The sequence below is a fragment of the Callionymus lyra genome, chromosome 12, assembly GCF_982586985.1.
Source record: "Callionymus lyra chromosome 12, fCalLyr1.hap1.1, whole genome shotgun sequence".
Taxonomy (NCBI): Eukaryota; Metazoa; Chordata; class Actinopteri; order Syngnathiformes; family Callionymidae; genus Callionymus; species Callionymus lyra.
The window spans coordinates 9,166,466-9,182,948 of NC_141829.1; the positions used below are offsets into that span (position 1 = coordinate 9,166,466).

The 16,483-nt window shown below is 37.8% G+C and overlaps 1 protein-coding gene across 1 annotated transcript in view; it reads right to left on the minus strand.

The window, feature by feature from the left end:
• Positions 1 to 6,141: 6,141 nt before the first annotated feature.
• kalrna (kalirin RhoGEF kinase a) overlaps positions 6,142 to 16,483 on the minus strand; it is a 129,195-nt gene continuing 118,853 nt past the window's right edge. The window contains exons 58-69 of the mRNA XM_087803518.1: positions 16,212 to 16,374; positions 14,505 to 14,567; positions 14,253 to 14,280; positions 13,137 to 13,299; positions 12,946 to 13,067; positions 12,757 to 12,888; positions 11,139 to 11,300; positions 10,985 to 11,063; positions 10,872 to 10,923; positions 10,665 to 10,813; positions 10,465 to 10,603; positions 6,142 to 9,383 (exon numbers count right to left, since the gene is read on the minus strand). Of these exons, the coding sequence (XP_087659644.1) occupies positions 8,826 to 9,383; positions 10,465 to 10,603; positions 10,665 to 10,813; positions 10,872 to 10,923; positions 10,985 to 11,063; positions 11,139 to 11,300; positions 12,757 to 12,888; positions 12,946 to 13,067; positions 13,137 to 13,299; positions 14,253 to 14,280; positions 14,505 to 14,567; positions 16,212 to 16,374 (1,810 nt within the window). The 3' untranslated portion in view covers positions 6,142 to 8,825. The remainder of the gene's footprint in view (positions 9,384 to 10,464; positions 10,604 to 10,664; positions 10,814 to 10,871; positions 10,924 to 10,984; positions 11,064 to 11,138; positions 11,301 to 12,756; positions 12,889 to 12,945; positions 13,068 to 13,136; positions 13,300 to 14,252; positions 14,281 to 14,504; positions 14,568 to 16,211; positions 16,375 to 16,483) is intronic.

The window sequence follows — 16,483 nt, forward strand, 5'->3', positions numbered from 1 at the left end:
GTCCTGGTCCTACTCTAGGGTCTCCAGCCAGGCTTTGCCTTTTGGGTTAACTTTACTAACCCAGACCCTTGAGGCCGCCCCAATATACTTCTCAAAGTCACACTCCATTTTTAACCTCACTCGTGAACAAGACCCCGAGATAATTACACTCCTTATTTTGTGGCAGGATCCCCTGGAGCTCCGTACATATATATGCTCCGGGTGTTCCTCATAAAACATTTTTCATATGCTGCCACAATATCTCACTAAATATTGTTGAAGATTTGGTGGAACTCTATCTGATCGTAACTCAACCAAAAAACACTTTTGAACACCATCGTATGCATGTTGTCATTTCTGCTAATGAAACATCTGCACGGTATAAAAAAAATGTGCTGATTCAGGAACTCAAGGCCGAAACATGCATGTGAGGACTTACAGATGTGGAGTAGAAACTGAATGAGTTTTTTTTTTTTCATATCTCCGGCGCCTTCATCTCTCACACACACACACACACACACACCTACATAAATGTTGCATCCTACACAATATATAATGCATGCCGCCCGGGGTCACAGACAGGCACACATGTCCTACACTGATTCGTCTCCGGCTCTTAAACGCAGGATTTCGACCGACTTCCTCGACCGAAATCTCTGCATTAAATCTCCAGTTTCTCGAGTCGTGCGAGAGATGACGAGTTTGTGGAATCATTATTCAAACGGTTATTTGTCGTCTCCCCGACGGATGTTGTGATGTCTCAGGGAAAAGGCGCCGCAGAGTAACCGGTCATTAGCCGGCGTGACTTCACATGACATCACTTCATTTAAAGCGCATTTAAAGCGTTCATTAAAAACACAGACGGACACGGCGAACACCATGAGTCAGAAAGAAAGAGACGGAGATTAACGCCCGACATGTGGCGTCCACGTGCCGATGACGGAGGAAACCGCAAACAGATCTGAGAGACGCTCGCATGTCAACAAGTGTGTTCTTCACCTGAACCGTTTACGGACAGATGTTCGTCCGGCGTCGTCATTTAATCGACACCTTTTTCCTCGAATTTCTTCGGTCGGTCGATGGTTTTTCCTCGTTTGTCTTCGCCCGTTTGTCGAGCTCTATGCCAACTATTTTTACACAACGCACAGATGTTTGCGACATCAGCATAACAACGAAAATCAGATCCAAAATTCTGGAGTATGACGATGTTTTTAATGACATGCAGGCTGTTTTAAATGAGCCGAACAGGATTAGATGGTATTGACTTTAATGTCAGATCCTGCACGACGTAAAGGTATATCATCAGTGCGAAAAAGACACAATAACAGTCCGTGGTGGGTGGTAAAAAACTTTTTTTAGGTGGTGCTCTTTTCCAGTACATTACCCTGAATATACCATTGATAGAATGAGTCGAAAATTGTCTAAACTTAGACAATATTTATTGTAGAAATCAACCCTTTTAAAGCTAATGATGAATAATATTGTTTATTATGCAAGTTGTTCAGATACAAATAAAATCACATTTTAATTATACTATAAAATACTTCATACAGAATAAACCAAGTTATTAATAACTAAAGTAAAGCTATTAACAAACCTGTCCTCGTCACCAGAAAATCAGAGGTGCTTTTTTTTTTTACTTAATTATCAAAAAAACACACAAATACGCAGCAAAGAAAATAATAATTATTAAAAAAAACTAAAGTACAATTAAAATGTCAAGAGCGGGAATCCACCGGCGAAACTTCACGTCCTCAAACTCCCCAAAAATATGTATCTTCTGGGTCCAGCGCCCCGAAATCATAATAAGAGACCACCCTTCCAGGGCCGGGTCTAGACAGGCATGTATGAGGGGGCAGCCACAAATCTTGAGGGGGCATTGTGCTGTTACTTACTTACTTACATGTAAGTTTGAGGGGGCACAACATTTATTTGAGGGGGCCAGGCCCCCTCTTGCCCCTGCCTAGACCCGGCCCTGCACCCTTCTCTGCTACTTTAGCGGCGCTTGTGATTGGCTGAGCTACAGAAACGTGACGTCACTGACGGGCTCTTCAAAGAGCGACCCTAAGATAGACCGGATATGACAAATAACAACACAAACCAAGATTATAATAAAAATGTATATAAATGCAAATATACTATAGTTTAATAGCGTGAATAAAATATAAAGAAGTAACACCCACAATGGTGGGAGGACGGCGCCCTGTTAGGAACACAGTTTGGCAAGAGCCCCGAATTGTAACTGATGTAACTGAGATTGATAGGGGGGTTGATGGGTAATTGGGAGCAAGCGGTATGAATGGTCTCAAGTGCATCAATTGGTGGCGAGACCACAGATTGGTAATTCTTGAGCGTCTAGATATGCGTCTTCTCGTGCACTAGTGATTGACTTCTATACATTCAGGATTTGGCACCAAAGAAAGACTAAAGGATCGGGACCCTCTGGCAGTATGACATGTGTAACACTTCTTAAAACACAAAAATAGTGACGACAACAACATGAGCGCTCACAGATATAACGCACATTCTCGATGCAGATGTTGGCATCTGTGATTATTGCATTCCTGAGAAAACATCATGTGGAAGACATCAGGACATCAAGAAAAGAAGTTCAACTCCATACTTAATGTTTCAACGTTTAACATATGTCGACGATCGTCGTCGTTCAAAGAATGACTTCGCGTTTAAAAGTTGAAGTTTTGGTTCATGATCAACGTAAATGGTTAAAAACAAAAGATAAACTCACATGTCAAGAGGTATTTATAGCTCAGCACATGTAGTGCAGGTCCATTAAGTGTCGGGTAGATGTTTTCGTGGGAACCTTCGGTGTCAGAGTGAAACTTTTTTTGCGTTAAATTGGAGAATAATTTGTTGTTAGGATTTGTTAGGATCAGTTCAACTTTAACACGGTTGTTATTTATTGAAATATCAGATAAACTGTATGCGCAAATGTCTGCGAGACATAGAATAGCAAAGATTAAGTAAAAAAAATCATAAAATTATCAAAAACAACTCTAAAACCGTTTTTTATTTATAATGAAAACTATTATACTTTATATTTTTGGTCCATCAATGTATTTAAATCCGTCTTTGCATCTTGTTCCTGATCATTTTTTTTATTTTAGCCGACAAAGATTAGTCCTACTGTGGATTTAGTTTATTATTGTCACTTTTTCCTGCTATAGTTTTCATGTATCTTGTAGGTATTTATGTGTCAAAACAGGTCAATTGAGGGGATTTCAAAATGATATTTCCTCCCAGTGCAGTACTTTTGTAGAAGTAAATACTCGAGCAGATAATTTTGAATTAAAGCGGCACTATGTAACATTTCAACATTATTTTCCACATTTTTGGAAATATAAGTTTACATTTTTACAGCTATGAATCATGTAGTAGAACTCTCTAGCTACTACATTAACTTCATACTATCACTACGAAACTTTTATCTTTCAACTTTTATCCAGTCCGAAGAGACTGTAAGTGTCACATGACCACCAACGTAAATGTCACATGACCACCAAACAACTTTACAGCAGTGGTTCGGATTCTTTATTTTTTTACATTTTAAGTACTGCGAAAAATGATCAGGAAGAACTGACTTGAACAAGATTTTTCTGATATTTTGTTAACAGATTCACATGTAGTATCTGGCAAAAGGCAACAGAGGTTCCTCAGAACAGAAATGACACTGGTGTGACACTGGGGGGAGACAAATACAATCTTAATAAACCTACAAATTGTTGCTTTAACATATATAAGTTATTGCATAGTCTTATTAACTATAATATTATCATAGTTTTAAGAATAAAAGTTGGCAAAACCAGAACTAGTACCATTCAGGTTTTCAATTATCATTAAGTTTTTGCATTGCAATGCTAATACTAATGGACTAAACACACTCACAACATATAAAACAAACACACTTTCGCACATGAAAACACAAACAAACCAACATGTTTCCTTCACATGGTTACGTTCCAGGATTTTTCTCGCAAACTTTTAAGAAGGAAAGTCGTAGTCGGTAACGAAACGTTCAAGGTGAGGATCGGGAAGTATTTAATATTCCTCGAGTTTTGGGAGCTTTTGTGTGCGGGGGGTACTTTCAGCTCTCTGGCATGGGTCCCGGGTGAAGGAGGAGGGTGGGACCGGCACACAAAACGCTCCTTGTATCCGAGTGTTAACTCTACTAAAAGGCATCTAATGCCGGCTAAGCATGACTGGCAGGAACGGTGACCTCCCAGAAAACCTTCAACACACACACACACACACACACACACACACACACACACACACACACACACACACACACACACACACACACACACACACACACACACACACACACACACACACACACACACTCGCACCGTCAACCCCCCCGCCCACCCTTTCCTCGCCACACAAAGCTGTGCTCGGCATCGTTCTGTCTGGCCCGGACTTTCATGTCCGTCCAAAAGCCAAACGGACAGTTTTCTCTGGGTCGGTGCCTCGTGGTGGACCATGTCCTGAATACTAAACACTGTCGGGGGGGAAAAGTGTTTTGGATCATAAATACTCTTGTTGAGAAACACGATTTTGAAAACTAGAACTTCCAACTAAAATATATTTTCACGGTGGAATATGATTTGAAATATTTTTTTTTTGAGTTAAGTGAGAAAATAAGTGACATTTTCTGGAGGGAAATAATTCAAGAATGAACTGATAAAATGCTAAATAAAAGCTAAAATGTTACTTTTAAAAACGTTTTTATTCATATTAAACAATGTTTTTTAATTTATTTATGGCATGAACACATACATTAAAATATATAAAGTCAGTAGAGTGAGATTTAAAAGCTAATATTGAGTCTTAAGAGAAGATTCTGTCTTTAGTTTCTTATTTATGGACATAAACTTTCAATAAAAAGATAGTAAAGCCTTTAATTTTCAACTTATAGTTAAGTTGAGTTAAGTTAAGTCAATCCATCAATTTTAAGGCACATTCATCCTTTAAAATTAAACTCAAATATCTGAAACAACACAAAACATGAGGATGAAAGTCATTTTCACGTGAAAAAATAGAACCACGCTGCCATCTAGAGGTCACATTTAATATATCGTATATATCAGCTTAAAAGGTTTTTAAAAGCTTTAATATCACAATAGATAAAATGTATTTCTTAAAAGAAAACGACTACACTAACTAAACAATGTCTGCTACATTAGGCATTTAAAGCAAACTGCGGCTAATGCTATGCTAACTCTACTTTTTCCCTAATAAAAACAACAAAAAAAACACACTAATAACCTGCAACACAAAAGCACATGTTTATTACCTGGTGTAGTTTTCCCAGGTGTGTCCAAAAACCACCAAACTACTAAGAAATACACACATTTAAAATGCTAACATGAAGCTAACATTCTAAGCTACATCCAAAGTCATAGCATGTTAGCATTAGCGCGCATGAAAAAAATAAAGAAATAAAGATAATAAATTAAATCTTACCTTATTTTCAGCTCGTTAAAAGGATTTCTTTTGAAGGAAAAGGTCATTTACGATGATTCACTGCAAATGATAAAAATGTATTAAACGAAATTACAAATATATAAAATAAGTGTTTAAGGAATTGATCTTTGTTTTCCCGTCTTACTTTAACAAAATAAATCAATATTCTCTGGTATAATTGTTATCATAAGGTCAACAAGTTTTTTTGTTTTTTCCTCCACTAATCAAAACCAAATTACGTTTAAATGTCGCAGCTGTTAAAAGCATCTTAACATTTCCTGTCGACGTCGCATCAACGTTGTTGACATTCAACGATCATTTCCGTTCATTTCCACAATTGTGTTGTCGACACAAAATGTCAAGACGCTCCTTCTATCAGAAGTTTGTGTCTAAAGTTGTTTTTTCAAAACTAAAATATGACTTTAAAATGTTTTATATCATATTTTATTAAAAATATTTTTACATTTTCTCAATGTTTTTTCAATTATTAACATTATTTACAACATTCTAAATACAAGTTAAATGTTGACAATATACGTTTTTTCTTTTCTTATTTTATATATATTTTTTAAAAACCGACACTTAAGACATGGAAAAACAAAATGATTCGATCATGTGAACTTTATTCAGCGAGAGGCCCCGTCTATGTCTGGAGTTGAACACCAGGGGGCGTCATCGCTCCTTAACTCGACAACACATTCTAGCGAAAACGACATTCAAGATTAAAAACCGAAAGATTTCTTCTCGTCTCTTAAACAAAAAAAAAGAAGCATTTTTTCTTAAAATATGACCATGATAAATGTTTTTCTAACGTAGCCATTAGCACAACAACCCTATCTTGCTCGTTATAGGTAAGGTTAGGTTAGGTAATTTAATAAAAACCTTGTCAGCCGTTTCAAGAAAATCATCAGCTGTTCAAATTGGTTTTTTTTCCAATTAGCCACAGCAATACAGCAATTATTCATAAAAATAAAAATAAAATAAGAACAAGAACAAAGACAAATAAAGAGAAAGAACAAGATGATACAATGTAATTCTAAAGATAAAGAACATATAATAACATAATAACATATAATAAGAACATAATAGTGGGTTTTTAAACAGATTTAAGGCTCAAAAGAAGTGAAATATAAAAAGCTCCCCCTAGAGGTGAAGCAGACACATTGCTCTGGTTCCACTGGAGTCGATAAATGAATAGAAAAGTCTTTTTTTTTCTTGCTTCGCCTTTAATGGAAGTTTATGAGACACACGGGTTTGAAACCTGGTGATTCACATGCAGGTTTCTTCCCTGATACTACTTTGTTGTAAACTAGCTACGCAACTTTATTTTAGACAAAAAGTGTAATGTAAACATTGATAAGACAAAACGTGAGTCCTGGTGTTTCAGTTCAAGTGCCAGAGTTTGACGTCCAACGGTCCAGGAAACGTCTTTTTTTTTCTTCCGTCTTCACAGCATCGTCCGTCAGCATCGTTTTGAATCGAATCTTCTCTTATTTATTGCAAACTTAATTCTACATCTACAATAAATTAACATTCAATAAATTAAACATTTGTAGCAACTGTCAGTCTGAAGTGGGGAACATTGAAGAAGGTTTTCATGAATCCATCGCCTCAATATATTTGAAAACTAACACAATCGTGAAGTGGGTGAAAATTTTACAATCTTGGAAAAATAAAAAGTTTACATTTTTTTTTTACACTTAAATGTTAAAACTTAACAACAAACTTATCATATACGTTTCTCAAAAGGTCCATCTTTCTGCTTTACATTCATACTGTTTTTCCATCATTTTAACTAAAAATCCCATTAAGTAAAGCACAATATTAGGTTTAGTTTATTTTCAAGTTAGAAACTGGATTGATTTGTTTAACCTGCGACAAACTACAGCGCTAAATTATCATGTTTTCTTTAAGGTGAACTTGCTAGCTATAGTAGCTAGCTTGCGTCAAATGAGGCCAACTAGTTAACTAAAGCAGCTCACTTGCTATAAAGTAGCAAACCTGGTAGTTAAAGCAGCCAACTTGCTAGCCAAAGTACTCAACTTGCTAGCTGAAGTTGCCAATATGCTAGCTTAAGTAAGTCACTTGTGCTCCTTAAAGTAGCTAACTTTCTAGGTTAAGTAGCCAACAAGCTAGTTAAAGTAGCTTACTTGTATGTTAAATTAAATATCTTGCAAGCTAAAGTAGTCAACTTGCTTGTCAAAGTAGCTCACTTGTGAGTTAAAGTAGACCACTTTAATTTAACATACTTGTACGTTAAATTAAATAACTTGCTAGCTAAAGTAGTCAACTTGTTAGTTAAAGTTAACCACTTTCATTTAACATACTTGTATGTAAAATTAAATAACTTGCAAGCCAAAGTAGTCCACTTTCTGGTTAAAGTAGCTCACTCGATTTAAAGTAGACTTTTTGCTAGCTAAAGTAGCCAACTTGTTAGTTAAAGAAGACTACTTTAATTTAGCATAGTTGTATGTTAAATTAAATAACTTGCTAGCCAAAGTTGCCAACTTGCTAGCTAAAGTAACTCACTTGTTAGTTAAAGTAGCTTACTTGCAAGTTTAAGTAAATAACTTGCCAGTTTAAGTAGTCCACTTGCTAACTACGGTAGATAACTTGCTAGCTAAAATAACCATTTTGTTAGCTAAAGTAGTCAACCATCCACCTTAATAGTCAACTTTCTAACTAAGGTAGGTAACTTGCTCGCGAAAATAACCAATTTGCTCGCGAAAGTAGCTAACTTGCTAGTTATAGTAGCTTACTTGCTAGTTAAGGTGAAGTAAAACAATGAATCTCCATTAGTAAAACAGTCATTGCTGGTGTCATGTTAACACAATTCTCTTATTACTAATGTTGCACATGTTTTTGAAACACTAAAGTCAACATTACAACAGTAATGGCCGTTTTATTAACGTATAAAACCTCTGGAGACTCAGCGACTAAAGACAACCTTTGTACCAAGAAAGACCTTAAATTAACTTAAAGCACAGTGTTTATTTTTGGGAGTAGTTTTGACCGTTTTAATGAGTAGTTTGAACGATTGGTTCGAGTCTTTCGTCGACTAAATGAAGATTTAACTATGAAGAAGTGATTTTGGAGGCGGACACCAGGGGGCGACACCAGTCCACTACAATCTTAATCCACTTGCAGTTCAGGGTGAAGCGCAGACTTAAGGGAAGTGAAAACAACGCGGATCTGTCACAGTGCTGTGTCTTTGGGTCGAGGCAGCCGAAGCGGACCTGGATCAAGTCCCGACTAGGGGTGAAGGTACATCCTGTAAATGTGGCTCCAGGCACTGGGATCGTAAACCTCACATTCCTGACGTTCAAAATGCTTTAAGTGACGGGGGGTCTCGAGCGAGGGGGTCACAGCGTGTTGCCCATAGTGTTGCTCACCAGACCCTTGATGTTGGTGACGGGTCGCACGTCGTGCAGTTGCCTCCGCCGGTCGATGAACGTGGCCAAGCGCGTCGTGTCCAGGGGGGTCTTGGAGTAATCCCCGCCGTGCGCGCCGCCGCGGCTCACCCACGGGTGCTGCAGACAGGAAGTGGCGCTCGGCCTCTTCCTGGGGTCCTGCTGCAGCGCCGACCTCACGAAGTCCTTCGCCGCCTGACTGACGTCCAGGAAGTAGTCGTCCGGGAAGCAGAAGTCCAGGCGGCAGATGTTGACGCAGGTCTCCTCGGGCGACTCGTCCAGGAACGGCGAGACTCCGCTGAGCATGACGTAGGCCAGCACGCCGACGCTCCACACGTCCGTCGCCACGGAGACCGGCGTGCCGCAGATCAGCTCCGGTGCCGCGAACTCCGGGTTCCCGAGCAGCAGGTGGATGTAGCGGCGCGACGCGGAGAGCTGGACCGCGTCGCCGAAGTCTGTGAGCTTGATGGCGGGAGTTTCTGAGCGGAGGTCCACCATGATGTTCTCCGGCTGACAAGGAGAAACCAGGATCATTGTAAGTACTAGTCCAACAGAAGACACTTGTGAAAACTGAATGGAACTTCAGGTGAGACCAACTACTAAGTTCTTATAGACACTGTAAGCCCCATCAGCTGTTTAATATAACCTCATCAGCTGTTTCATTAGAGGTCATCCACTGTTTTATTAAAACTTCATCAGCTGTTTCATGAAAGTTCATCAGCTGTTTCATTAAACCTACATCAGCTGTTTCATGAAACCTCATCAGCTGTTTTATGAAAGTTCATCAACTGTTTTATAAAAACTTCATCAGCTGTTTCATTAAACCTTCATCAGCTGTTTCATTAAACCTTCATCAGCTGTTTCATGAAACCTCATCAGCTGTTTTATTAAAACTTTATCAGCTGTTTCATGAAAGTTCATCAGCTTTAATATAAAGTCTCATCAACTGTTTTACGAAACCTCATTAGCTGTTTCATGAAAGTTCATCAGCTGTTTCATAAAATATTATCAGCTGTTTCATGAAGTATAATCAGCTGTTTCATGAAAGTTCATCAGCTGTTTCATAAAACATTATCAGCTGTTTCATGAAGTATAATCAGCTGTTTCATGAAAGTTCATCAGCTGTTTCATAAAACATTATCAGCTGTTTCATGAAAGTTCATCAGCTGTTTCATAAAACATTATCAGTGTTTCATGAAGTATTATCAGCTGTTTCATGAAGTATACTCAGCTGTTTCATGAAAGTTCATCAGCTGTTTCATAAAACATTATCAGCTGTTTCATGAAGTATAATCAGCTGTTTCATGAAAGTTCATCAGCTGTTTCATGAAACATTATCAGCGTTTCATGAAGTATAATCAGCTGTTTCATGAAAGTTCATCAGCTGTTTCATGAAACATTATCAGCGTTTCATGAAGTATAATCAGCTGTTTCATGAAAGTTCATCAGCTGTTTCATGAAACATTATCAGCCTTTCATGAAGTATAATCAGCTGTTTCATGAAAGTTCATCAGCTGTTTCATGAAACCTCATCATCTATGTCATGAAGTCTCATCAACCCATGACTGCCGAGTACTTTCGAGGGTCTCACCTTCAGGTCCAGGTGAGCCACACGACAGGTGTGAAGGTGCTGAAGAGCCTCGAAGATTTCACGGATGAAGAAAGCGACCTTCTCCTCCATCAGCTCATCGTGGACGACCAGATAGTCCAGCAGACGTCCATCATCCAGCCTGGAGATGCGAGAGAGAGTTTTCGTTTTATTGATATTTTTCACATGAATGAAACACTCACAGCTCCAGGACCAGCATCAGCGACGTCGGAGACTCATACGTGTCCAACAGCGCCACCACCTGGTGATTCTGGACATGCTGCAGGATGTCGGCCTCGTGAGCGACCTGCTCCTTCTTCTGCATCTTCTTGCTCACGAACTTCACTGCCACCTTCACAAGAACACGTTTAAAATGATGAGCCGTCGCTGAAAACACTCAAGAGTCTCACCTCCTTCTTCGTGGATTTGTTCAGACATTTCCTCACCACCGAAAACCTCCCCCTGGTGGTCAAATTAATTAATTATTTTCGTTGTCAAGACGTCGAGGTGAAAGTCTAGTTACCTTCCGATCTCACAGGTCTCGGAGAAGTTTGACTCGAAGTTTTCTTTCCACTGAATCTCGGTTCCATCGTGGGCGGAGTCTGCAGGTGAGAGTTTTTAGTCGGAGACACTTTCAATGACGTTCGTCGGTTTTGAAGGTCGTGACGTTCTCTTACTGCTGCTGGGGAGAGTCACCATGTTGGAGGGCTCGGACGGAGGGCCGACCCCCCAGTGGTTGGACGCCCGGACTCTGAACTGATAGTGACCCCCGGGGATGAGGGCGTCGACCTGGACGCACTCCTCTCTGCTGCTGGACACCTGTTGCCATAGCAACGAGTCTGAAGACAGCAAACAGCAATTAGCTTAACTCAACATATATTTAAATTAGTGCCATCAAACGATGAAAAAAAATTAAGATTAATATTGAAATTAGCGTGGATTAATCGAGATAAAAAGGCATTCGAGTGATTCGATATGATATAGTAAAATTGATTCAAGGAAATTATCTGCCAAACATTGAAAGAAAAGTGAGATTAATCGCAAAATTAATCGCAAAATTAATCACAAAATTAATCGTGTCAGTTGCGTTTACTTTACTTGTTTTTATATGACACGAATAAATAGATTCAAGAATAACAATATTTAAATAAGTACTGTCAAACAATGATAAAAAAAGAAAGATTAATCTCTAAATTAATCTATATTAATCTCAATATCATAAAACACTTTTCATATGAGACAAATAAATAAATTCAAGATAAATTTAAATGACTGGCGTCCAACCTTGAAAAGAAATAAGATATTAATATCACAATGAATGTTTGTTTGTCTTTATTTTTTGCGTTTCATGTGATAGAAAGAAAATGTATATTCAAATGTGCCTTCAAACTAAAAAAAGTGGTATTAATTGCAAAATTAATCGCATCAGTTGCATTTACGCGTTTCCTATGACAAACAAAGAAGTTCGAGAAACCAATAACCAATAATAACATTAAGAATTAATCTTGATTAATGGCATTCATTTAAGGACTGTCGAACAATGAAAAAAAAGAATAATCTCAAAATTAATCTACATTAATCGCATTCATTTTACGATTTCATATGACACAAATCAAATTTAAGATCACTTATATTTAAATGAGTGGCGTCAAACAATAAAATAAATTTATCTCAGAATTTATCTCAGAACTAATCATGTTTATTTGTTTTTATGTAACGTGTGACACACTGGATAGATACAGGAAAACGTATATTTAAATGCGCCGTCAAACAAAAAAAAACTAAGATTAATCTCAAAATTAATCATGATTAATTGCTTTATTTTATCCATTTCATACATGATACAAAATAATAGATTTAATAAAATGTACGTTGGAATCAGTTCCATCAAACAACGACAATATATAAAAACAACATTAAGAATTAATCTTGATTAATCGCATTAATTTTAGGCGTTTTATATGACGCAAAAAATTAATTCAAGACTTTTTTTTTTAGATTAATACTATCTAACAATAAAAAAAAAAACTGAGAATAGTTGTTCAAATCAATCATGATAATAAACTGATTCAAGAAACCGTTAAAGGAGATTAATCTCAAAATTAATCTCAAAATTAATCTCAAAATTAATCTCAAAATTATAATAATCTAAAGATTAACTGCAATTAGTTGCATTAATTCCATGTGTTACTACACAAGAATAGATTATAAAAAATAAATAAAAGATAGTTAATTTGAAGTTCATTGAAGTATTTGAACCAGACTGTCTACGTGGCTGGAGCGTTGAACCCTCACCTTCTTGTCGGTACTCGACGCTGTAGCTGCTGACGCTGCTGTGCGAGGACGAGGCCGGCGGTGGCCAGTGGACCATCACCGCGGTGCTGCTGGCCTCCTGGGCCACGGGTCTCCCGGGTGCCGCAGGAATACCTGCAGAAGAAACCGTCATCCACTCGCCCGCTCCAGCTTCTTCTTCGCCGCCCTCACCTTGCACTTTGATGGTGGCGGAGGACGAGGCGGTGCCGTGGTCGTTGACGGCCACGCAGGTGTAGATGCCGGTGTCCTGCGGCATCAGGTTACACACCTTCAGCAGGATGTCGCCAGTGTCCCTGCGGAACCAGATCCAAGTCAGGACCAGAACCACAAAAAAAAGAAGGTCTTTTCCGAGTCTCACTGACCGGATCTCGATGGTGAAGCGGTTGTTGCTGCTGAGCGGGTTCTGGTCCGGACCCTTCAGGCTGATGGTGGGTTTGGGGCGACCACAGACTTTACAGCAGAGGACCACCGTCTCCCCGAAGCCACAGACCACGTCAGAGAGAGTGACCAGGAACTCCGGAGCCACTGTGACGAGAATCAAGTGGATGAAGTTTTTACTTTTTTTTTTACAAACCTTTGTTTCTCAAGGATTTAAATTTACTAACTTCCAAAGAATTTTAATGTATTATTTTTGCGTAGATATATCTCAGATTTATGGTTTTAGTCATTTGTTGTGTTTGTACAGAAAAAGTATTTGAAGAAAATCTATACTATTACATAAACTCATTTAGCATTAATGCTAGTATAGCTTTAGTGATAATGTATCTCTATTGCTAATTTAGCTTTAATGTGAATCTAGCTTTAGTGATAATTTAGTTAAAATGCTAATTAATCTAAAATGCTAATTTAGCTTTCGTGATAATTTAGCTCTAATGCGAATCTAGCTTTAGTGATAATTTAGTTAAAATGCTAATTGATCTAAAATGCTAATTTAGCTCTAGTGATAATTTATCTAAAATGCTAATTCAGCTCTAATGCCTATGTAGCTAAAATGCTAATTCAGCATAAGTAATAATTTAGCTACACTATTTAAATAAATATAAAACATACAAAGGTCTACTTTTGTTGTGTTTTCTTTATCTTTCTTTTCACTTATTTGGTAAATTTCATGTGTTTTCTAAATTACATTATGTTTTAATTTAGCTTGTTTTATTTATATTATTATTTTTAAAAAGGTATCGAATATACTTGTTTCCAAAAAAAAACCCATACGTAAGAAAGTATTTGTTTACAATTATAAACTTATTTTGAAATATGAAAATAACAATTTCATCACAATGTATTACACAATTATATATAATATATATTAAATGACATTTTCCTGATTCCATTTAATTCCCTGGGCAATTTTAGGAGAATCCAACAGACGCAAGTAAATTAAATGACAAGAAATAATTCAAGAAAATATAGAATTTCAATTTTCTTTGGGGTGAAATTAAACTTTTATGCTAGAAAACTGAAGTAAAAATATTTCTTACCTTCCTGGATGAAATTGGGGTTTAGAAGCTGTAAAAATAAACGTGACAGTTTTAGTCAGTAGATGCTGGAAATAACTGGACAAACAATAAATGAGTATTTATAAATTAAACTTGAATTTGCAACAATTTTTCCTTTTTAATAATTCACATCAATCATGGCGCAAACGTTAGTACATCTTACCTGTGATGGAAAAAACATGAAATATTCTTTAATGATCAATAAACATGTGTTTAAAAAACATAAGCTCCTACCTCCATACCGGTCTTTGGGTCGAGCTCGTCGTCACAGTCGGACTCGTCCGAGGTGTGAACCTCCTGATGGAGGAGGAAGAGGGGGAGTCGGAGAGAGAGAGCAAAAGGGGGAGGAAGGTGGATTTTTAGACCAGAGATTCATGAGGGTGTCAGGGTCCAACCAAAAAAGGGAAGAAGAGAAAAGAAAGAAACACTAAAAGAGGAAGACAAGAACTCACAAGGTTTGGAAGTTCACTGTAGATGCGATAAAAACGGTTAAAACAAAAGCTGAAAATCCTTCTTAAATGTAGTTACCAAACATCTAGGTAGTGCGCAGTGGTCAGTGGCTTTTGAAACTGTCACCAAGCAAAAGAGTACTCGGACGGAGGTGAAAAAAGAAAAAATTGCATCTAAAAGTGAGGGCGATACTGACAAGGAGTTGGTGTTGGTCCACTCCGAATTCATTTTCTGACGGATACTGACCACTGCGAGCCGAGGAACAATCAGCTAGTAGAGTTTGAATGAGGCTTCATGAGACAGTGTTTTCTATCTCCACTAGATGGCACTGTCTGCTCTCTCTGAGCCACTGATTTATGCCACACTGAATCATGAAACCTCACCTGGTGTTTCATGAAACCTCATCACTCCTACCAGCTAACTATTTTTTTTTCCATGGTTGAATTTTGTGATTTTCACTTTTATTATTGTCACTTTTTTTTTTCTTCTAATTTAGCATAATGCCAATTTAGGTTTAGTTATAATTAAGCTTTAGTTATAATTCAGATCTAATGCTAATTTAGCCACTATGCTAATTCAGCTTTAACTTTCATTTCCTGTGTTGTAACCAAAACATTCAAATTTGTGTGGTTATCTTTAATGCTATTTAATGCTATTTTTGCTTTAGATATAATTTAGCTTTAATACTAATTTAGCTTTTAGTGATAATTTAGCTCTAATGCTAGTTTAGCCTTAATGCTAATCAGAATCATAAACATTTATTGCCAGTGTTGTAACCAAAAAATTCCAATTTTTGTAGTCGTCTTTAATGCTAATTTAGCTTCATTGCTAATTTACCAGGCGTACCTTTTAAAATGCTATAATGGTGCTAAGATGAATGTTTTTTAACAATTTTGTTAATTAAATATAATTAAAAACTCTTCTAACTTCCTTAACGTAAGGTTTTATTTTATTTTGCCTTTTTAATTGTTGGTATAATCATGCCAGCATTTTCATATTGAATTTAAAAGGTCACAAATTAAAAAATATGGAATTTAGAAAAATTTATTTCCGAATTAATACTTAAAAATAAACTTTTTTGTCGATTTTTGTGTGTATAATTTTTAAATTGAAAACAATAATCAAATCCTGAATTCAACCTTCCACTAAAAGAATTATTAAATTTGATATACTTGAATAAATGTGTTTGTCAACATAGTTCGAAACACTTCCACAGTAACCGAGTGCAGATGTTAGTCCTGCAGCAACACAACTCTACGACGACACGTGCAACACAAAAATAATCGTCTCGTGTTCAAATAACAGACAAAATAAACCCAAACGTGATCCTCAGGATCTCACGCGACACAAACCTTCGTCGCGACACACACAACACAGGGTTAATCAAATTAAACACACACACAAAGTGGGTGTCGGGGTGTGTTGGGGGGGGGGGCAGGCGAGTGCAAACACACACACCACCAGCGTGTGGCGCCGGTCAGCTCTACTCACTTTGCCCTTCGCCCCGACAACGGGGGAGGCTAGCGTGGGGGGGGGCGTGGTTTCTTTGGGCTTACGCAAGAAGCCGTTCTCCTGACCTCTGACCCCCATCGCGCCCGCCTCCTTGGCTTCGGCGCGCTTCCTGGCGCGCAGCGTGTTCCACGACAGTGACTTCCTGTGCGGCACAGGAAGAAGGAAAACATCAAGCAGCCAATCAGAGAGCAGGTGCAGAGAGAGTGTGGCTGGAGGAGGTCACGTGACCGGAAGACTTGAAAGAAGATAAA